This window comes from Camelus ferus, chromosome 30, assembly GCF_009834535.1.
Source record: "Camelus ferus isolate YT-003-E chromosome 30, BCGSAC_Cfer_1.0, whole genome shotgun sequence".
NCBI lineage: Eukaryota > Metazoa > Chordata > Mammalia > Artiodactyla > Camelidae > Camelus > Camelus ferus.
Window position 1 is genome coordinate 3,829,672 of NC_045725.1, and position 22,651 is coordinate 3,852,322.

General features: G+C 51.2%; 1 protein-coding gene across 1 annotated transcript in view; it reads right to left on the reverse strand.

The window, feature by feature from the left end:
• Window positions 1-5,052: 5,052 nt before the first annotated feature.
• TSHZ1 (teashirt zinc finger homeobox 1) overlaps window positions 5,053-22,651 on the reverse strand; it is a 72,203-nt gene continuing 54,604 nt past the window's right edge. Inside the window, exon 2 of the mRNA XM_032470636.1 lies at window positions 5,053-9,641. Coding sequence (XP_032326527.1) covers window positions 6,427-9,641 — 3,215 coding nt within the window. The 3' untranslated portion in view covers window positions 5,053-6,426. The remainder of the gene's footprint in view (window positions 9,642-22,651) is intronic.

Sequence of the window (22,651 nt, forward strand, 5' to 3'; positions counted from 1 at the left end):
ATGTTCCGTGTTGTCACTGTAAGTTTCCAACTCTCTAGCCAGAACTTAAAGACGAAGATGCACATTGTATTTAAGGCAACAATCACCTTGAGAAAGAAGGACACATTCAGGGTTCTCCTATTTGAGATCTACTTTTCATAGTAATCTGGAGTTGGAGCAAAGTCCTTTCCAGTAGATTTCTGCTTGTAGACTTTTTTGGATTTTAATGCCCTTGGTTTCCATTAACTGTTGGAAGGAATGATGATCCCAAGGAACGTCTGGAGTCTGGCTTTGAGACGCAGTCATTGTCACACCACTCAACATGCAAAAACTCATGGTACTATACCAATATTTGAGTTCTCCACCCTGGAATTTGGAATATCCAAGTGAATGATTTGTGAATTTCATGACTCAAAAATGGAGTGAGGACATGAATCTCCAAAAGGAGAATAATAAGGAGCTTTGAAAGTAGACATTAGATTTTACTAATTTATAAATAAATATATTACAAATGAAACAATGGTTTTTAGGGCACTACTGTCTCTTAAAGTGAACAAATCAAAAGATAACTAAATATTTGCCTTCCATAGTTTGAATGACGGGGGAGCCAAAGGTTGAAATTGGTAAGTGTAATGATTAATTGGTCAATCATTACTCAGTATCAATAGGGCATAGCAGCATAAACTATGAAGCAGAGAGCTATGGCTTGGAAACATGATTCAATATTTAAATTACAAAGGTCATAAAGGATTCAAAAATTCCCACCTTTCTCAGTTTTGTTATTACATAGTAAAATCAGTGAAGGGGGTCAAGTTACAAACGTCCAGTTATAAAATATATACGTCCCAGGGATGTCATGTACAACCTGGTAACCGTTGTTAACGATACTGTATTATATATTTGAAAGTCGCTAAAAGAGTTGATCTTAAAAATTCTCAACACAGGAAAAAAGCTCAGTAACCATGTGTGGTGACGGATGTTAACTAGACTTAGCGTGGTGGTCATTTAGCAGGATATACATTCATCAAATCATTATACTGGACAACTGAAACTAATGTATGTCAATTATGTCTCAGTTAAAAAGTTTGCCCTGTGCCCTGTCTCAGACATTTTAACGAGATGTGATGGCTTGGGTGAGCCCACTGCTTCTCCTGTCTGCTCAGCTGGTAGAAGTCAATTCCCCGACAACGTAGCACCGGCCATCACACAGGTCAGACTGACTGGCAGGCGTTTTTGTGTGATACAAGGAAAACAGTGACTAACTAGTTGTGGGTCAACTTGTAAATAGTAGTCGGTGAGAGCCCTCCCCTTGCGGGATCGAACCTCATCCCCGGAGGGCAGTCCACTTCATTTTGAGATTATCTTTGTTTGCCCACGAAATACTAACTGTAAACTAGAAATCACAGAACTTGGCTCTTCTCTCCCTGTTACAAGTCTGGCAATTTAAAGGGCGCTGGTTCATCATCCCCTTGGTGCCCTTGGCTGTGTGCTGTGTGAGCAGTGGTGCGGTGGACCCAACGGGAAAGCCCTGGGAGACACGCTGTCTTCCTAAGGCTGGAGCCTCAGGGGGCCGCAGACCTCAGTCAACTCCTTTCTCTCCTCCTGGTGGCGTGTTGTCTGTAAAACAGGCCCGTTGGCCACTGAATTTCAATGAAATCACAATTCACATGAAAAGACCTCAAAAAAAAAAATCATACAAGCTCTTAAGCCATCTTCTCTTTAAATAACATCAATGGACAATAAACATTAAAATATTATTAATGAAAACGTCGATATTACACTGGCCAATTAGTGAAAAGAGGCAGAAATTAAAAAAAAAATCCTTGTGTTCACAAAGGAAAGGTGGACAGAAATGGTCATTCTTATGCTAATGGCGTGTAAGCTGGTACCAGGTTTCCTGTGGATGATTGGGGCCCAGGCGTCAAATCACACTGTGAGGCAGAAATTTCAATGCTAAGTATTTATTCTAAGGAAATAATCAGAAATATTCATGGAAATACTGAGTGGGCTCTTCTTGTGAACTCATTTGAACAGTGAAAACTTGAAAAGAATCTGAACACTGCTTTTCAAAATTCTAATAGAGAATTGATTAATAAATTACAGTGTATCTCAATCCTATTAGAAATTTGGGGGTATTTAATGAAATGGGAAAAATACACATTATCTACTAACAGCAAAAAAAAACCTACAACAGTATGTTGAGCATAATCTAAATTTTTCATCTAAATGAAAAAGATGCTAACCCTGAAACATTAAGTGCTTTTTCTCTAGGTGAACACAATAGTTAATTTCTATTTTCTTCTTTGTGTGTGTGTGTGTTACAAGTTCTCTGCAGTGACTCTGTATTACTCTTTTATAAAAGGTCTGGGAAAATTATAAACGCTCTCCAAATCTTACTCTTTGGTATCTTTTAACTTTATAGCTCAATAATTGGCTCTGAACGTTCTCCATCATCTTCAGGAACATAATAATAAAGTAAGTGGCAAGAAATTTTACCTTGGAGAAGAGCAGAAACCTTTACTTCTATATATAGGTTTCTGGAAATTTGGAAGTAGTTTAGACATGCTTTAGACCAACATTTCAAAGCTTTTCAAAGAGTATCGAATATAGAAATGTAGGAACATAAATCTTAAAAGTTTTTAATCACTTTGTTTGCATACAATGCCTCAACGCCTGTTTTTCGTATGTAAACTCGGGTTTATCACCATTTCACAGGCTTTAATGTCTCTTTAAATAGCAACTAAGTGACAATGAACATCCAAACCCAACCCACATTCAGAGGAGTGTCCCAAACCTCTTAAAATCCCACGCTGAAAGGAAAACAAAGTATGTGATGAGTTATTAAACGCGAGGCTCAGGCTGCAAATATAAATACAAAATAGGTGCGTACAGGAGGTTAGCTGGTCACCCCAGGTCACCTGCCTCCGCCCAGCCCTCCAGCCCCCATCAGGCTTCAAGTGGCCCGCTTTCCTCCAGGTGCTCAGGACCATTTGGCCTCAGGGTCCTGAGGATGCAGACGGTGCCCCTGGGCCAAGGAAGGGTGCCGCTGAGAAACAGAGAGCACCCAACACCACCTGTGGAGTCCATTCTGGGGACGCATGAGACACAGGAAGGAGGGGAGGGCCGCGTTGATTGAAACACGAGAAGGAAGCAGAAACTTGTGTAAGTAGACCCTCAAATTAGAGGGAGCCAACCTGTCCCCTGGATGTTTCCATCTCTGTGTTTATGCAAGTCAAGTTTCTGTGTTACTCGCGAGACCCGCACTCAACTGAGGATGCTACAAACTCATAGCAAACATCATTCCAGCTTACTTTTCAGACCCAACAGAGGACAGAGCTGTCAGGGTTCGCGATGAGAGGTGAGCGGCAGTTGGAGGTGACTGGGAGAATGCTCATCGGCTCAGGGCGGAGAAAGCAGAGACCCTCCCCTGGGGCCGGTCACACCTGGGCCAGGTCACAAGGCACTTCATGGGGGAGACTGAGAACACAGACCCCGCAGCAAAGCCTCACGGGCTCAGGTCCACCCTTGTCAATCACAAGTATCCATGACCTTGGGCAAGTGTCCATGCGGTGCTCTGGGCTCCTCACCTGCACGGGGGGTGGAGGCAGCAGGCCCTCTGACCTACCACGCGTGAAGCACTCAGAACAGTTCCTGGCCGGGAGGAAGTGCTGGATAAATGTCACTGTTTAATACTTACTACTGAAGATGCTGCAGTAACGGATCAGCGTCTTCAGTGTTGTTCTAGCAGCAGGATGAGCTGGTTTCTCCCCACTGGGCGGGGAACTCGGGTGGATGACAAGATAATAAAGTGGTTGATGAATCAGAAAAAGAAAAAAGGAAGGAAGGGAACCCTGAGTCCTGTGTCCTCGCCCCGGTAGCCAGCACTCAGGCTGCAGGCTTTCCAACGGCCCTGCAGCTCCACGTGGGGACCAAGGTGCCCCCTTCCAGGCTCTGATGTCCCTCCCACCCCCTCACCTGCCGCGCTGACTCTCCCACTCGAAGGTGAATCACAGAACATCCATCTTCAGGCCTGTGATAAAAGAAGCATAACTTTGAAGGATCATCGTGCAAAGACCCCAGGCTCCATCACTGTCACTCCTCCCGTCACCTCTCGAGCCAAAGTACATAATCACCCAGAAACCGAACCGAAATGTCTACATGGCTGAAGCCCTAGAGGGCAGAGCCCCGTAGACCTGAAAGTAGGAGGCGGCAGCACACGGCCCTGCGTTCTGTGGCCTCGGCACAGCTGGCATCGCTGAGGTGGTCTCCTGCCCTCCTCCTCCCGCATCCTTCAGGGAGGAGGAGCCACCCTCCCCGCCCACGTGTGGAAGGAGATAGTGGAAACAGCACAACTGCTTAGCTGCTTCCGAACAGAGCGCTGCATGTTTGAAGCTTCCTTGAAATAGTTTTATGAAAATTTAAGCAAAAAGTGGAAAAAGAAAGTGTCTTCCCCGTGTCCTCAAGTACTTCTGGGGCGAAGAGGCCAGAGTGCGCAGTGAGCCCCGGACTTCAGGACCCGGGGTCCCAACGCTGACCCGCCCAGAGCCCCAGGGGCCTCCCCAGCAGGGCCCCCCAGTACCTCAGAGCAGCCCAAGTCAGACGGGCCCCCGACACTGGGGGAGAGGGCAGCTCAATTTATAAAAATTAGACATTTTTAAAAGTGCAGAAACCAGGCTTTTCTCTTAGGGGCAATGCAGAACCAGCTCCAAGGCCCCCAGGGTCTGCTGTGAGAGTAGGACCCGCCCCTGGGGCCCCACCACTAAGTCCTGGATTCACTCAAAGGATGACTGTAAACATTTTAAAACAGCACATGAGGATTCTCCCACAGAAGCACCTCAGCCCCTTGACGTACAAACCAGCCAACGGCTACACTCAGTGATCCGGTGGCACCCAGTGGAGTTAAAAAATTTTACTTATCATTTTAAAAGGTCCAACACTTATCTGAAGGAAGCATGTCAGTACACACATCACAAAGGGAATAGAATAGAATCTCTGTTGGTTGATTGCATAAGCGACACCTCTCGTTGCTGAAATAACACCTCAAAGGCAAAATAATGACGACGTGACAATCTGTGTAAATCAAGAACTGCATGTGGGTTTATTTTACATTTGAGGAAACAGTGGGTTTAACTGTGTGAACCAAAAGGTACTGTACAATATTAATGATGGGACGTCAAAATGTATAATTAACAGTGCACTGCTTGCTTTGTTTTCACTTATTTATTTTCGTCTGATATACATGCATCTGGAAAGATGCAGGTGGTTGGTAGTAAAATTTCTCTATTTAAATCAAGCTGCAGGAACTAAATTTTATTCAAAAATTGTGGTTTTACATTATATACACAGAAATTTAATATAAAATGACAATATAAAAAGTTAAAAGAGAAAGCATACAGCCAGAAGGTACAAAGAAAGTTGAATAGATTAAAATGGTACGAGAAGTAACATACAGGAGTTTTTAAGCTGATGCCTGCAATTTACAAGGAAAGGACTCCAACATTTGCCCCATTTTTTTTCATTTACCAATGCAGCACGCATATAGAAAGGTCGGCTTGTACCAAAGCTTACATTTGTAAATAACTATAAACCGCAGTATTTTACAGGAAAAAAGAAAGAGCATTTTTACACATTTTTAAATAATAGCTTGCATACTTTTTTTTTCTTTCTTTTTTTTTTTTTTTTTTTGCCAAAAGTGGCATTTTTCAGCATCCAGAGGGTTTGGGCATAGTGGCAACTGGGGTGTTTGTTGTTGTTGTTGTTAGTTTTTGTTTTGTTTTGCTTTTTGTTTTTGTTTTAAACGTGTGAAGTTGTGGCTTCCTAACACCCAAGTCCTAGACAACTTTCTATCTTCCAACAGCTGCATGCATGCTTCCTCTGCAAACCAGTTCTGCATATAAAAGCTCATTTTTTAATTATTAAATAAGTTTTGTGTCTGACACAGCTTTTGATCTGAATGAAATGCCTTTAAGCCTTTTTTTTTCTTTCCTTTTTTTTTTCTTTTGAGTGAAAGGCACAGAAATGCGATTACAGTCCTCAAAGGGTTAAATTTGACACTAGGCGGTTCTCTGACCTTTACTGTCATGGCAACTTTGTAATTTTAGGATGTCTTTTATCACTGTGATTGGTGTCTTTCTTTCCCGCTAAATCAATGTCTCCGAGTGGTGTGCCCCACTATTTCCTACAAAAGAGAACTACACATCAAGGGTGGCTGTTGAAAAAAAAGGTCAGACTTTGACTCATGGGAAAAACAAAAGGGGCGTGCAAGACTGGACGAAGAGCATATAAATATAACTACAAAATACGTGTAAGAAAAACCAAGGTCCAGACAGGCAGGCGGCAACGAAGGGCAGGCTGATTTCGGAGGCTCAGGCCGGGCCTAGTGCAGGACGTCGACGTTTAGTGCAATGAGCCGCGGGCCGCGGGCACAGACCCGGCGCGGACCCGGCGCTACTGTTTCTCCAGCTCGGTCACGTAGATCAGGTGGTCCTCGGGGGACTTGCCGTGGGTCTTGCTGAGGTGCAGTTTGACTGCGTGCTTGCTCGCGAAAGTCCGGTTGCAGAGCTTACACTGGAATGTGGAGCCCAGGTCGTCCTCGGCAGCCCCCACCGGGCCCAAAGCTTTGTTGGCCAGGACTTTTGGAACATTCTGCTGTTCTTGAAGCTGACTGAGCGGCAGCTTGGAGAGATCCTTCAAGCTGAAGCCTAAGTGCGTCTCTAGGTGATTTATGTACGTGGAAGCAGTTCTGAACTGAGAGGCACAATCGTTGCAAAAGAAAACAGGATGCCCTGTGTCCAGATTCTTCAGGAACTTGGTCCCCCCTGTCCTCCGCAGCTGGTACTTGACGTTGGCCAGCCAGTGGCTGATGGTGGTCATGGAGAGCCCGGTGAACTTGGAGATGTGCACCCGCTCCTGGGGGCCCAGGTCCGACATGATGTACTTACCCTCGGGGGTCTCCCGCAGGCTCGAGGCGAACTGGGCCTGCAGGATGAGCAGGTGCTGGGGGTTCCAGTTGGACTGCCGTCCTTTCCTCTTGTGGACGGGCGACAGCTCATCCAGCGCCTCCTCGAAGCTGCTGCCATCAGCGTCCGACTTCTCCGACACAGTGGAGGGCGTGGAGGACTTGGGGGTCAGCCGGCCGGTGAGGTTCTTCACCATGTCCGAGATGTCCATGAGCGCGCTCTCCCGCAGCGGGGACGCCACGCCGTCGGCCGCACCTGACACCAGGGGCTTGCTCTTGGCCTTGGTCAGGTCGATGGGCTGGTCGCTGTTCTCGTAGTAGAAGCGGTCGGTGGCGCCGGGCTGCTTGGCGGGGGCGGCGGGGTAGGCCGGCTTATCCAGCATGCTGGTGCTGATTTTGTACAGCATGGCCAGCGGGTCCAGCGAGGGGCTCACGGGCCTGGACACTTTGCCCAGGTGGGTGTTCATGATGGACTGCAGGGCGCTCAGCGGGCTGATGAGGGAGGGCTCGGGCGAGTGGTCCGTGATGATCCCCAGGGTGTTACAGCCGTTGGTGACTTTGGCCTTGAGAGGCTCTGTGCCGTTTGGGGTGTGGGCGTCCACCACACCCTCCTTTTTGGCCTTTCCCGCGTCGGCTTCGGGGCCCTTCTTTTGCTGGGGTTTGGGGCCGCCACCACCGCCGAGCTCCTCGGTTCTGGGGAAGTCTTTATTCTCCTTGGCCACCGGGGACGCGGCCTTGGCCACTGGGGACGCCGCCTTGGCCGGCGAGCCCTTCCTTTCCGCCAGCCTCTCCTCCTTCTTCACGACGACCTTGCCCGTGACCTTCTCCACCAGCTCCTCCATGGCCGACACGTTGCTCTTGTGGGGGGGCGGCGTGAGGCTGCCCGGGGAGTGCAGGAGCGCGCCGTGCTCCGAGGACAGCGACTTCACGCTGCTGGCGTAGGACGGCTGCACCTGCACACTCTGCACGGCCGGCAGCGGCTTCACGGTGCCCGGCAGCTGGTAGGCGGCGTGGATGCTGGGGTAGCCGCCCCACGAGGGCGCACCGTTCTGGGCTTTGCTGATGGCCGTGGAGACCGTGTTCTCCAGGGACTTCAGGATGTCCACCCCGCCCTTGGGGCTGTCGTCCAGGTCCTCCTCGCGGAGATACTGGTAGAGGGTGGTGGGCTCGAACTTCTCGGGGGGGTCCTCGCCCTCCTCCTTGATCTTCTTGTCAGCGTCCCCGGCCACCGGCGCCTTCTCCTTCTCGGGCTCCTTCTTCTCCTCCGAGGGGGTGGACCCCGCAGGCGAGTCGGGCTGCTTCTTGACGTGGGCGGCGGGGAGCCGGGTGTGCGTGGTCGGGGGCAGCGGGATGGACTGGATCTTCTCCTCCACCACGGGGTCCAGTACCAGCTGCTTCCCTTTCTTGGAAGCAGAGGTGGTCACTTTCAGGAAGTGCCCGGTGACCATCATGTGGGCGGTGAGCTGCTGCAGGGTGTCGTGGGAGCTGCCGCACTCCATGCACTTGAGGATCTGCGCCTTGCGGGCCTCGAATTGCCAGGTGTAGCTGGCGCCGTTCTGGTAGCCGTAGCGGTTGTTGGGCGTCACATAGGGGTTGGCTGTCTTCTGGTCCTTGGCCGACTCGCTCAGCGCGGCTTCGGCCGCCACCCCAACCGGCTCCGGGGAGCAGGGCGAGGCCAGGTCCTGAAGCGCTCGCTTTTTGGTGGAAGGGACCAGCTTGGTGATGGCTGGCACCGGCTCCTTGAGAGGCACTTTCTGGTAATGCTTTGTCTTGATCATGTGGACGCTCAGGTCCTGCAGAGACTCGAAGGAGTGGCCGCAGTACATGCACTTGAGCACCTTCTGGGCGTCCTCCTTCCCTTCCATCTCCATCAGGGAGCGCTTCCTGGGCTTGGACCACCGCTTGGTCTTCTCGGAGTCCTTGTCCCGGTTGTCGTCGCGGTAGTGGCCCGTCTCATTCATGTGCACCGTAAGCTCCACCAGCGTGTCATACGCAGCGCTGCAGTCTTTGCACCGGAACTTGCTGGCACCGGTGAACACGGAGCCATACAGTTTGTTGTTCTGCCGGTAGAGCTGCACGGTACTGAAGAGGCTGGGCTCAGGGAGCAGCCCGTAGGAAGACGTCTGCTGCAGCGTCTTGGCCAGGGCGGCCTGATGCCAGTCATACCCCGAGCCGCCGCCACCGGTGCTGGTGCTGGTGCTGGAGCCGGCACCAGAGCTGGGGGTGCTGGCGGTGGTCCCGGTGGTCCCCGCGGTACTGGCGGGGGGCGTGGGGGCGGGGGTGGCGCTCTCCTTCTGGCCGGCATCGCTGTTGCTGGTGGCGGAACTGGACTTCTTCAAATCCAGGGCTAAGCTGGACCAGCAGGACTCGGAGAACAAGTTTGCATACACAGCCTTGATTTGTGCCAAGCTGTCCTGCGGGTAGGAGACGCTCTCTGGACCCTGGGGCTCCTCTTTCTCTTCTCGGGAGGAAGAGCTTTTGAAATGGGCCAGCTGGTCGCTATTCTCACTGAAAGGTGACCCGTAGCCGGCGTCCTGATTGGTGGCTGTGCTGACGGGGGAGTTCTGGTAGCTCTGGGCCTCCTTGATCTCCGTTTCCTCATTGCACACGTAGTCGCTGTCTGGAATGTCCAGGGGCAGCCCATCCTCCTCCACGTTTTCCTCATCTATTTCTGCCGCCTTCAGTTCTTCCTCGGGAACATAAGCTAGGGGAGAAAAATGAAACACAATGAGGAGAAGTAAATCAGCTCCAAGGACGCGGCCTCCCCAGCAGTTAGATGGTCTTTAAAAAGACGTTTCTCAGCTGAGCCCCCAGGCTACAAGGCCACCCCCACCTCTGCACATCCACCCACTTGGCAACCTGGAGGCAGGAGTTAGGTTTCAGCCAGGACAGTCTCCCCCCCACCCAAGTGAATACATTTCAGCAGGAGGGCAGGATCTGCTCCTTCTAAAGACATCGGCTTGGCCGCCACGGCTGGGTGGGTGGGAAGGGGAAGGAGCCCTCCCCCGCCCCCACCCCCCGAGTCTCTTCCTTTCTTAAGTGATAGGCGAGTCCCACGTGCCTCCCGATCAGAGGGCACCTGGTTGTCAACTTCTAGGACAAGATACTCCACACGCAGTGCTATCTGGTTTCCATAAATAAAAATGCTCTTCAATGCCAAGGGATAAAAATATTCTGGTCTCCACTGAAAAGGAGAAGGCAACAAAGCAGCACCAGCCCAGACGGAGCAGAGTCACCCGCAGGGGACCCCAGACCGGTGTCAGAGAGCCACGGTCGGACAAAGCAGCATTACTCAAAAGAGCCAAAAGGTGGCAACAACCCAGATATCCATCAATGGACGGATGGATGAACAAAATGCGGTTCTACATACAAGGAAGTATTATTCAGCCTTTAAAAGGAAGGAAACTGACACGTACTTCAACGTGGACGAACTTGAGGATACGATGCTCGTGAAATAAGCCAGACACAAAAGGTCCAATACCGTGGGAGCCCCCTTATATGAGATGCCTAGAGCAGTCAGACACAGAGACAGGAAGTGGAACAGTGGCTTCCAGGGGCTGGGACAGAGGGCAGGATGGAAAGATGGTGTCTCACGGGTTCAGAGTTTCAATCTGGGAAGATGAAAGGTTCAGGGGACAGATGGCGGGGATGGTTGCATGACCCCATGAATATACTTAAAACCACCAACCTGTGCACTTACAAATGGTTAAAATTGTAACCTATGTGTTACAAATACAAATACTTTAGCACAATAAAATTTTCTAACCTTAACAAGGCCAGTAGGATACGCTACAGTGGGCTCCTGTGGGCACATCTGCACAGCAGGTGGCCTCTCAGGGGAGCCTTTCCCAGAAGAAGCTCAGGATACTGACTCCCAAGAACAGGGGGGTCGGAGGGCGTGTAAATCACTGCATGGAATCTGACTTTTTACTGCAGGACAGTTTTGATCCTTTAATATGTGACAGATCTTGTCAGTTCCTAAGGGGACATAAATGCCTGCACCTCTTAACTGATTTGACCAACGTACTTTTTTTTTTCTTTTCTCTCTCTTTTTTTTTTTTTGAGGGAACAAGTAGTGTTCCATTAACTACCTGGGAAATTCAGGGTTAAGATACTTCCAGAAAGGCCCTATTAAAATGCACTGATATGACCGGAGAGGGTGTCTCATTAAATAGACTCACTCATTATCACATTATCAGAGCCAGACCCTGAGGGAAGGTGGCAGAGAGCCCCACGTTTTCAGAGACAGTGATGGAGAGACAGAGAAGGAGGTGGTGGCCCACGGGCGCCACATGAGTGTCAGCAGCCAAACACCAAGGGCTCCAGGCGCTCCTGGGCGCAGGCCCGACCACCCGTGAGCCCAAGCGCACGCTCGCAGGCACAGCCGGCGAGCGACAGCTGTTCAGCTGGGCCCCCCCGGAAGCCCTGCCCCGCCTGCCTCCCCGCACGCGGCCGCCCCCACGCCCGGCAGCGGCGGCATCGGGGGATCCCAGGATGAGTGCCCTCGTCTGCTCCCAGCTGAAGGCTGATCTGCAGTCCACCGACAAGTCCGGGAGCTCCAGGCCACTCGTCCCGCGCTGCAAGCGTGAAGAATAACCCACAGCGGGAGACAGCGGGTTTGCGCACGGCCCGGGTGCCGCGCTAGGTGAGGCTGTGGAGACCGAGGGCCGCGCTCAGGCACATCTCCGTTTCCTCCGTGACCACTAAAGGCTGAGGATGGGCCTGGGTCTCAAGGGCTCCCGGCCCGAGGGTCCCACCAGAGAAGCACCGGCCACTCGCACCACCTTTGAGCGAGCCCTGCGTGCCTGGCAATGGCTCTGGCCACAAGGCCCACCTCTGGACTCTGATGGTGACACTTTCGGCTACGGGGCGTCCTGGGCAGAGCCCGTTTGAAGCCGGAGGCACCAGGTCCCAGGGTGCTGGCCTGACTCCAAGCTGTCCCAAGGGGCGCTCTGGCCCCAGGCCCCTCGGCACTGCCATATTCCAGGACCACAGTACAGGGTGTCTATTAGACTTAGTGGAGCCATCTTTATGAAAAGAAGACCCAAGCCCAGCAACTGACTGAAAGGAAATGTGTTTATCTGGACCAGTTTGGCTCAGCTGGGGAGCCCGTCACTGTGGGCCGGTTATCGGTGTCCCCTGTCTGGGCGACAGCTGTCCATCGGCTGGTCCAGCCCCCTCGATGGACTAAAACCAGGGCCCCCGTCCGCCCACGGCAGGCCCCCGTCCATGCATCCTGAACAAACAGACCGCCCCCATCTCGCTGTGGAAACAGAGAGGGGACTTGCTGCCTTTCCTCCAGGGTGTGTTTGGTCCCCACAGTCCTCACCTCAGGGCATGCAGCGGCACGGACATGACTTGGTTGGCATCGCCCGAGTGCACGCCTGTGTCCCAGCAGAGTGGAGTGTCCTTGGACCCGGCTGATCAGTCCTGGGCCTGTCCTCCTCCCGACACGGTCCAGTCTGCACCCAGGGTCCCCCGGCTGAGCTAAAACGCCTTCATAGACAAACAGGCCCACAGCCCCAGGGCAACGGTTACTACTGGCGTCGACAGCACCCCCAGAGCAAACCCGTCTGGAACCAGCGCAGCCCTAATTCGGACCCCCACACCTCTCACCAGAGGTTGCAGCAGCCTTCCAGCTGGGCCTCCTCCCCCTGCCCCCGTCTTGCCGGGTTCCTCTTCTGCACTGGCCCAGAGGTTCCGCTGGAAGCAATCCCTGGGCTAATACCTTTGTTCAAGTCCACAAGCTCCGCAGGGGGTACAAATCCCCATGTGGACCCCTCCCTCCTGCCACCTGTCCAGCCCCCGGTGTCCCCCCACCCCCGTCCCAGGCAGCTCCTCCCCAAACCCCGCTCTCCCCTGGGGATGCTGCTGGTCCTTCAGGAGCAGCTCAGATGTCATCTCGCTGCTGATGCCCCTTAATCCCCTCTCAGGTCCACCATTCCCCGCAGACACAAGAGATGTTTCCCTGTCTGTCCTCGTAGTCTGAGCTCTCTCCTTCAACCAAACTGCTCTGCGCCACCCCGTGCCCCAACTCAGGCTGGACATTTTCATTTCTTCATCTCATTTTAACCCTCACAGCCCTTCAAGGTAGCATCCTTGAAACGCCCATTTGGCAGATGAGAAAACTGAGTCTTGGGGAAGTTGACCGAATTCCCTAAGGTCACACAGGAAACAGACAATGGACTCGGGATTCAAATTCGGGCCACCTGAGTCCAGCTGGAGCGAGGTCAGTCCACCGTCGGGACGATGTTTCTTTCTCTCGCCTTGTTAGCACCTCAGTGCCAGCGAACACCTCCAGAAAATGCTTATGAATGAATTCATGACCCAAAGTAATTCTGAATCAGTAGTTAGGACACGTCTCATGTGTCTGTCATGCTGTTACAAACGAGAGAATCTCAACGAGGAAAGAGTAAAAGGAGAGAAATGTTTAAATGTTGACACCCTTTGGCCCAGTCATTTGACTTCTGGAAGGACAGCCACAGAAGAGGGTATGAAACACAGAAATACAGGGAAGATGTCGTCATGGCATGATTCTGCACCCCATCTGCCACCGTCTAAATCCTCAACAATAATTGGTAGTTAAGTGATTTGTAGTTTATTCCTATGATGCAATATTATTCAAACACTAAAAACTATGTTTCAGTGACCAAGGGACAGTCATTAAATGGAAAAGGCAGAAGACAAACCTATTCACCATATAATGGAAATAATCCTTTCCTTCCAGATAACGAGTCTATGGGTTTGTTGACTGAAGTGCTGTTGATAAAACTTTTTTCAAAATCTTCTTCAGTGTTTCCAGTTCAACAAACATGGATGAGCCATTTCACACCCTTTCTAGAATAAAATAGCTGGAAAACAGCCACTAGCTAGATGCCTGGAATTAGGGGGCTGGGAAGGGGGGGCCCAGCCTGGGGGGTGGGAGTGTGGGAAGGGCTTTGTTTATTTTTAGATTTTTTTTTTGATGTTAAAAAGTGACAGGCAGGGAGAACAAGGAAGGGGTGCAGATGGTAATAGGGTTCCTGTAGCAGGGATTTTGGGGGGCTGACGGTCTGACCCCCACATCAGCCCCCTCCATCCTCCTCTCACCCCTGCTCCTGCATTCTTTGCAGCCCCCCAGCCCGATCTCCACCCAGTCCTCCCTGGGGAGGGAGCTGCAGGGCCCTGCAGACAGGGAAGCAGGTGGCAGGCCCCTCCTGAGACCCTCAAACCACCAGCTCCAGGCTCAGGAGCTCCACCGCTTCAGCCTCCCGCCAGCGCGGCCTCGCCCCTGCTGAGACTTCCAGGGTGTCTGTCTTGTCACGCTCGGTTCCACGGCATCCGTCCTGATAAGACGACACTCTGGCTGTTTTACTAGAATCATGTACTTTCAGCCCACTGTAGCTATTTTAAAATTTAAATTTTTTTAAAATTCTTTATTTTTTATATATGTTTTTATTGAAGTATAGTCAGTTTACAGTGTTGTGTCGGTTTCTGGTGTACAGCACAGTGCTTCAGTCATATAGGAACATACATATATTTGTTTTCATATTCTTTTTCATCATAAATTACTACAAGATATTGAATATAGTTCCCTGTGCTATACTGTATAAACTTGTTGTTTATCTATTTTATGTATATTAGTTAGAAATTAATTCTTCAACTTTCATCTACCAGGGGCAGGAGGAAACACAGACCCAGGGAGCAACGGGGGTGCCGTCTGTCCTGTGTCCCCACCCGGACACCCTTCTGACCCCAGAGTAGCTTTCCTCCTTGGATGAACTGGGCCTGGTAAAATCACCTTTGGAAGGAAGCACACCCACCTCCCCAGGTGTCCCACAAGCACATCCCACCCGTTCTAGTGGCCTTCAGGCCACGTGCTGGTCCTTGTCACCCTACTCTTCAGCCTCATGGCCATGTGAGGACGCAGACGATAAGACGGCCACGGATGCTAATGGAAGCAAGGGATTCCCTAAAAGCGATGCCCAAGCCCCCTCCGGGCCACCCACCACCGCTCTCACCTTCCAAAACTGGGCTCAGATGGAGCATGTGTGCGTCCTGGAACCAGACCCCTCAGAAGGATCCAGAATCTACTGGGTTTCATTTGAAGAGTTTGGACCCGATGCAGGAGGGAAGGCTGGGTCTCACAGGACAAGGGCTGTGCAGGTGGAAATTCACAGACCAGACCCCATTGTGCCTGGAAACAAGACCCCTGGGCTCCTGGCCTCAGTGCTAGGCCGGGAGGGGGTCCTTTGGTTTTGCTATGTGGGTATCAGGGAGGTCGGGGCCACACAGCTTTTCCAGACACGCCCCCCCCAGGTACTCCGCCCCTCACAGCAAGTGAAGGAGTGACCCCAGGTGTGTGTGGGGGTGGGAGGAGGATGAGATTCCACCTGCTCGTCCCCGTGGGGTCCAGGCAATGGAGCCATTGTAGTGGTTCCCTGTTGAAGGACCACTGTCATTATTGTGACCAGAGGACAGACAGAAGGGACAGACTGATGGAGACCTGGTGACCCCTGCACCTCACACTCACTCACTCAGTCCTCGGGGCCTCAGGTTTCCCAACAGCTGATGTCTTTAGGGGCCATGGGAAGTATCCATGGAAAAGGCAGCCCACAGCCATCCGAGGGCACCCAGCTCAGCCCCAGGACCCATAAGCCATCGCTTCCATCACGTACATGGGGACAAGAGAGCAAAAGAACACGCCCTCGCCCCTGTGAAAGTGGTCCCCGTCCCTAACCTCCACTGCTGTGTAGATGGGGATCAACAGATAATTGGGGAAGTTAGCTCCTTAACTCCACCGTCACTGGGGTACCTGCCTCCTGCCCTCCTGCGGTTCCCTTGATCACAAGCGCATCGCAGGGCACAGAGCAAGGAGGGGAGGTGGAACGCACACGGAGAGGTCCCCGGGGCCAAGGGGGAGGTGAGGGGGAGGTAGGGGGGGTGAGGGGACATACATGGCAAGAATCAGGCCGGCAAGCTTGATTTCTCCAAGCTCTTTTTTCCTCATTAGCAGACATAAGTGAGGGCGAGCTATGACTAAGGCAAATGGAAACTTACAAATGACAAGGATAAACACAGGCCTTCGGTCCCTGCTCCGGTACCGGCTTACAGTCAACACCCAGCTTGGCTGTTGTCTTGCCACCTGGTGAAACTCTACAATCGCACCAAGTTACGTGCTGATCTACAGCGAACGAGGTTTCAGACCAGCAAACGTGATAACACCAACAGATGGCCATTATATCAACATATATTTACTCCAAGGGGCCGGTTCACAAAGGGGGCTTACACACACCTAAGTGATCCATGTACAGCTCCAATTCGTTGTAAAATTCTCGCAAAACGCACTGTCTTCCAGGTTTATCATTGATCCCTTGCAAAGTTAACTTCCCCTCTGTGACAGGCAGCAAGTGGTTCTGATGGAAGTTAGCACATACGGAGGGATAAAAAATGCAGACAAAGTAGATCCAGGGCAGAGCTCATTCCTTCCTACTCTGAAAGGGCATGAAAATCAAGCGGGATAGATGTTAATTTACCAACCGAAGTTCTGATTTTTTTCTGGGGCGGTTCACACTCTGCCAAGCAAATCAGAAAGGCCACTTTCTGCGCTGATGTGAAAGGAGCAAGTGTTCTTCTATCACTCTGGCAAATTCTGGTTGTCCGGAGCCAGGTGCTGATGTACCGGTGTTTGCTAAACCATCTGACTGATAACGATTATTCCTTTACCCAACAGAGGCCGTTTTTTTAGAACTGTGTAGTCTGTAAATAAAATGGCCTACGGTTTTTACCCAATTCTACTTTTAATTAGAAATCCACAGGTAACTTCCTTAAAATAAATGGAATGTCCTCCTCTCCTCCCTGCCCCAGAATTCAATTTCAGGTTAAGTGAGGAAGCAGCAGCCTCCTTTCGGGCCCTCCCGCTCCTCCCAGTAGCACATCAGGGATTAATCTTCTGTCTAGAGTTTGTTGCAGTTGCAACAATGTAATTTAACAAGTGGGAAAGCATGAATGAGCGCTTAAACCTCAATTAAAAAGACCAAAAACTCTCTGATTTTCAGCCACATCGGGAGGAAAAAGAAGAGAAAAAAATACATGAGAATCTTGAAAAATTTAAAGGGAAGTTAAAATGAGAGGGAGAAGAACAAAAAGCAAACCCTCGTACCAGCCTAGAAAACACGCAGCTGTTTCGCTGCCGACGGACTGCGTGTTAATATACAGGGCAAACGTTCTCTTGTTCCACAAATTAAAAAGCCAGCCGTCCCCAAGACGTGCACGGCCGGTGCCCAGCCCGGGGAAATCTGCGGCTTTGGTTACTGCCTCCCCATCTGAGGAGGGACGCCACGCGAGTCTGATGGTCTGGTCTGCAAACCAAATATTAGCAAATTAGGTCCAAAACACCAGGTTCTGACCTGGTAACATCTACCCCATGAAACGAGAAAAGACTTTCATGGACGGAGTAGGATTCCCCCTGACGGAGGACATTTAGAGAGGAGGCCCTGGCATGAACTACCTCTGCCAACGGCTGAAACAACAACAACAAATGTAGCTCAGCAGAAGCCGCACTCCCCCTCTGATGACACACCACCAAGTGAGCCATCGCGAGCACCAAGCGTGAGCGCCCCCAGACCTCCTCCCCGGGACCACTGCGCACACAGTTCAACAGTTCAGCGCAGAGGAGTGAATTTCTGCAGGCCTTCCCGGGGGCCTCCGAGCACAGAAGGGAGGGACCAGGGCAGAAGGGGACGTTCAGGCTCTCCGAGCCCCCCACGGGGCTTCCGTCGCAGACACGCGTCTCCATCTTCAAATCCAGCATCCTAGTCTCATAAACGCACAGGTAAAAGAGGAGAGACGGGAACATCAAGTCTTGGGGGACTGGGGTGTGGATGTGACTAGGGCAGGGCACACATCTGCAGGTATCGACGACACGTCGACCGTTAACACAAGTCAGGAGAATTATTATCTTCAAAAACTGGAACGCTTAATACAAGGTCACACACACCTGACTTTCTGAACCCCCCCCCCAATAACAATAACAGCGCCTGAGTCAGTGGCAGCCACACTCTCAGATCAGAAAGCATCATTCTCGTAGCATAATGATCAGGTTTGTTTTCACTGTTACCAGTGAATTCTCATAACTGCTCCCTTGGATGCTTTTTTAAAAACGTTGCCTCTGCAGAGGCAGAGAGATACGGACAGACAGACGCAGAGACAGGGAGGGACATAAAAACGCCTGAGCTTCAACAGGCGTTACTTGTCAGGATCTTTTGTTTTCATCATAAGCTACAATTTTCTAAAAATTCATACGGGTACAGATGTACTAAAATACATGAAAATTTTTGTAGAAATTTGTATTTCTAGTGCTGAAGCCTTGAGAACAATATACTTCAGGGGGTGAATGAATACAGTTTTTTTAGCCTAAAAGATCTGGTTGTGAGCAGCAACTGAATCACAGGAAACAGACTCGACTCAGTGCTGTCGCATTTTCTCCCCTAAAACCCTCGCCCCCCCACCCCCACCGCGCACTGTCGGCTTCCCTCTGCCATCACCCACCCCACCCCCTGGAAATCTGATGAATGAGTAAGCTTGAGGATGGTAACTGCAGGATAAAATTCTCCTTTTACAATTCCTCCCCGAAATAAATGACATTCTTCCCCATCAAATAAAACAAAGACTCCCAATCACCATTTCTGCTATTTCTTTTTGTGTCAAAACAGCCTTGCCATCACTCCCCCACCACCAACCCGCCCTCCCGGGCCCAGCACGCGGCATGGAGGGTGACAGGGCCTGTGGGAGGACCCGCAGGGCAGCCGCACATGCCAGCACCGCAAGGCAGGCGAGAAGGAACCACCAGGCTCCACGTGCGTGCGTGCGTGTGGGCACACGTGGGTGTGTGAGTGTGTGCAGGTGTGAGAACACAAAATGCAGAATACGTAGGCCCCATCACTCCCAAATGACAATGAGACAACTGCATCTTTCTTTTTTTACTGGTCAGTATTATTTTTTTTCTCATTTTTTAAATTGAAGTCTAGCTGATTCACAATGTTGTGTTGGTCTCTGGTGTACGGTGTAGTGATTCAGCTACACATATATATATTCTTTTTCGTTACAGGTTACTACACACGATCGACTACAGTTCTCTGTGCTGCACAGTAGGACCTCGTTGTTTGTCTGTTCTGTACATAGTAGTTTGTATCTGCCAATCCCAGACTCCCAATTTATCCCTCCCTCCCCCCTCCGTCCCCCCTTCCCCATAAGTTTGTTTTCTGTGTCTGTGAGTCTCTTTCTGTTTTGTAAATAAGTTCATTCGTGTCACTTTTTAAGATTCCACATGTAACTAATATCACGTATTTGTCTTTCTCTGAGACAGTTGGGTCTTATGGTTAGACTTAATGTTTTCAAAAAAATTAAATCTTGCTGATATTTTTTGTCATAAAATGTGCCTCCTTGCCAAAGTGTCCCCAAAGATGCGCTGTCATCTTGAGCAACACGGACCCCCGTGCCTCGGACCGACGGCAACGTTCGCGGTGCCTGCTCGGCTGCCTCCGACGCCAACCCCGGGGCCCCGGCGCTCTACGCCGCAGGTGCACACACACTGTCTGAAAACATACTTTCATCTCACATTGGAATTCTATGACGAGGCACACACATCTTACCTTCAGCACATGGGATAAAGGTTCTATTTCTCAAATGGCAGCCCAGCTTTTTTGACGCCTCTGTTTCTTCAAAGACGTCACGATCTGCCCTGTTTGACAGTCACTTTGAGATGGGCGAGGAGGGACAGCTGCGCTTGTTTAGAAATGGCCAAATGTAGTAACGTTCCAAATCCCCTAGAGTCTCGAGAGCACTGGCTCTGCGCAATTAGGTTTGTATTCCCCAGCCCCAAGCTGTGTCTTCCTCTGCACCCCAATTATGTGCAAAATAAGGGTGTTTTCCTGAACCATCCTGTTGTCTATTCTATCGGAGAAGAACGTTCCAGAACTGTGCCTCCTCGTCACCGTTGTTCCTCGGACAGAAGTGTGATTGCCTTCCTGAGAGAGCAGAAGCAACCACAGAAGAAAGGCTTTCCCCAAAACGCACTTTGCCTTCTCCAAGCGAGCTCAGAACCGAGCCGCGCCGCCCTGGGTCCTGGAGACGCGCGCGCCCGCAGGGGGGCCAGCACACCCCCTGCCCGCGCCCCCCGGACCACAAAGCGCCCTGCTGGAACCGGAAAGCCGAGTGCTCGCAGGGAAAGACGTCAGGGCTTGCCATGCCCCACAGTTTCAGTATCTGGAATCATTCAGATATTGGCATTTAATACAACGGGCTGGCGCACTAAATGTTTCCATTTTTAACTCGCTCGGATTTTAAGTCAGATCGTCCGGAGAGGACGAAGGTGGCGATACCAGAAAATACCACGTGCATTTCAGTAGGAAAACCTGCTGAATAATCCACATCCATACCCGCGATTCCCAAGGTTGGCACAGGACAGCCGGCGTACAGACGCATCCTCCTGCCAGAAGTCCTGACTACCTGAAGCAGGGTGTCAGGTCCACGCCGCCCAGCGGAAAGCAACGGAGTTCCAACTGGGAAAGAAGTTTCAACCAACAAAATGGTTCTTCAGGGGGACAAGGAAGGGAGTAAAATGACTCTTCCGGCAGAGAGAAGGCGATTCTAAAAGTGGATCGTTTATAATTACAGGAAAATTATGAGAAGGCAGGCTCTCTTCCCTCCAAGTGTTCCAGACAGGGTTCTAAGAGATGTCCTGAGACCAGCCTGGGCTTTCCCAGCTGAAGGTCACCCTGGCTGGCGGCCCATCAAGGAGGAGAAAAGCGCCTGCTCCTCCTCGCCCCCCGCCCCCATCGCCAGGGACGCACGGAGCCTGTCGCCAGCAGAGGCCGCGGGGGCCGCGGCGCCGCGCGCGGGGCGCTCCGCCGGGATTCTGACCTCCCGGATCTACTTGTTCCTCCTCTTCCGGCCGAGGAACTACACGTCCAGGCTTTCTCATTAGGGCTCCCATCACCAAAGGGGGTGGAGAGGAATCCGTCCAGGCCCCTCCCCGCTCCACTCTGTCGAGATGATTTCATTGAAATGTTCATTTCCACCCCTGCTGGCAACATTCGAATGGAAGTATTTAACCTGTTTCCATTACTTACACAAATGACCGTGATGGGGTGGGACAGACGCGAGCACCATGCCACATCGCTGACTTCTCCGCATTCTTTACCGGAAGCGGGAGGAGGAACGTCCCTAGACCGTATTATCCAGGCTCAATAACGTTCTCTCCGTTACCAGATTCATTAACTTTGTGCATCTGCATTTCACTTGCTTTTGTCGTGAAAATTTCCAGGCTGGTTGGACTCATTTAATTCGGAGGAGAAACCTTTGCCCGCGATGATGTTTTGATCAGGTGCACTAAGGGGGGGGGGGGGCAGGAAACACACCAGGGAACAGGAAACCACCTTGTCGAAAATGTTACCTTCCCCACGTGAATGATGAGAGAGGAGTCAGTTAACGATGCCGGTGCTCAAAGATGGCTGTCACTTCAGATAGACACCAGCACGACTCACCTAGACAGGTGACACTTTGGTGCAGCTAAATCCTGCTGCATTATTGAGCACCTGGAGACGGGGACGCAGGCAGACTGCGGGACGCAGGCAGACTGCGGGCCCGGCGTGCCTGGGGCACCCGGAGAAGTGAATTCAGCAGGTGGATGGATTTCACTCTTCATTTGCATCCTGCAGTGAGGCTGGAGACGCAGTCTCTGGGCTACAGACATGGGAGAGGGGCTGAGCCACAGCCTGGGCTCCAGCCTCGGGCATTTTCCCATTATTTTTCCCTGAGATCCAAAGCAGGGGCTGCAGTGATGCCCCACGTCATTAGGGGGGGCGCGGGGCCCATACACTCGTCATTATCTTCCTTCTCAGAAATCTCACGTAAACACCGATTCCTGGTTAGTCTAAAGCCACTTCCTCCTTGATTTCTTTTGGAAGTCCATGTGTGGTGCCCCCAGTCATCCCCAAGACGTCTCCAGAAGCTCTGCCTGCAGGTGGGAGTCTTGGAAGACCTACAAGTTTTGACAATTTCTAGGAAAAGGTTTTAAGATAAAATGTTCATCTGTGGGGCAGCAGAAACAAATTCCATTCCAGCTGTTCCCCTAGAAATCCTTTCTCCGTCAGACCATCGGAAGGCAACGCAGACCCTCAGCTCCTTCCTTCTCAGCGTTTCCGCGTTTCCCTCTTCCTGAGCTGGTCTGCTTCGGTTCTGCTCATGAGCCCTCTGGGAAAGAGATGTTGGGCACGTTTAAGTTACTGAGGAAAGGGGGAAAAGAAAGGATTCAGAGGGAGAAAGAAGGAAAGCACACACTGATAGACCATCTGAGCTGCCCTGTGGGAGCGCGTCGGAAAGCGAAGGCCAGCAGGGCAAAGCGACACCGGGGAAAGCAGGGCTTGATGCTAACAGATGTCAAGTCCACGCACCCGCGGCCTGAATGGCAAGACGGACGCTTGTGTAAGTCTGTGCTCTGTAGGAAGGTCAGGAGCCCACTGCCATCACAAGTATTTTCGCCACAACAACACTGAAGTCCAGTCTCAAGTCGGAAAGAAATGCATCCTGGGATAATGCTCTGCCCAGACACAGAGAATGCCCTTTTTCAGCATACTAGAAATTTATTTGAGGGGACTGATAATATACTATTATTTTTAAAGAAATAATTTACTTCTTCTTGAGTAAACTTCTCATACCCACAGAATATCTGCT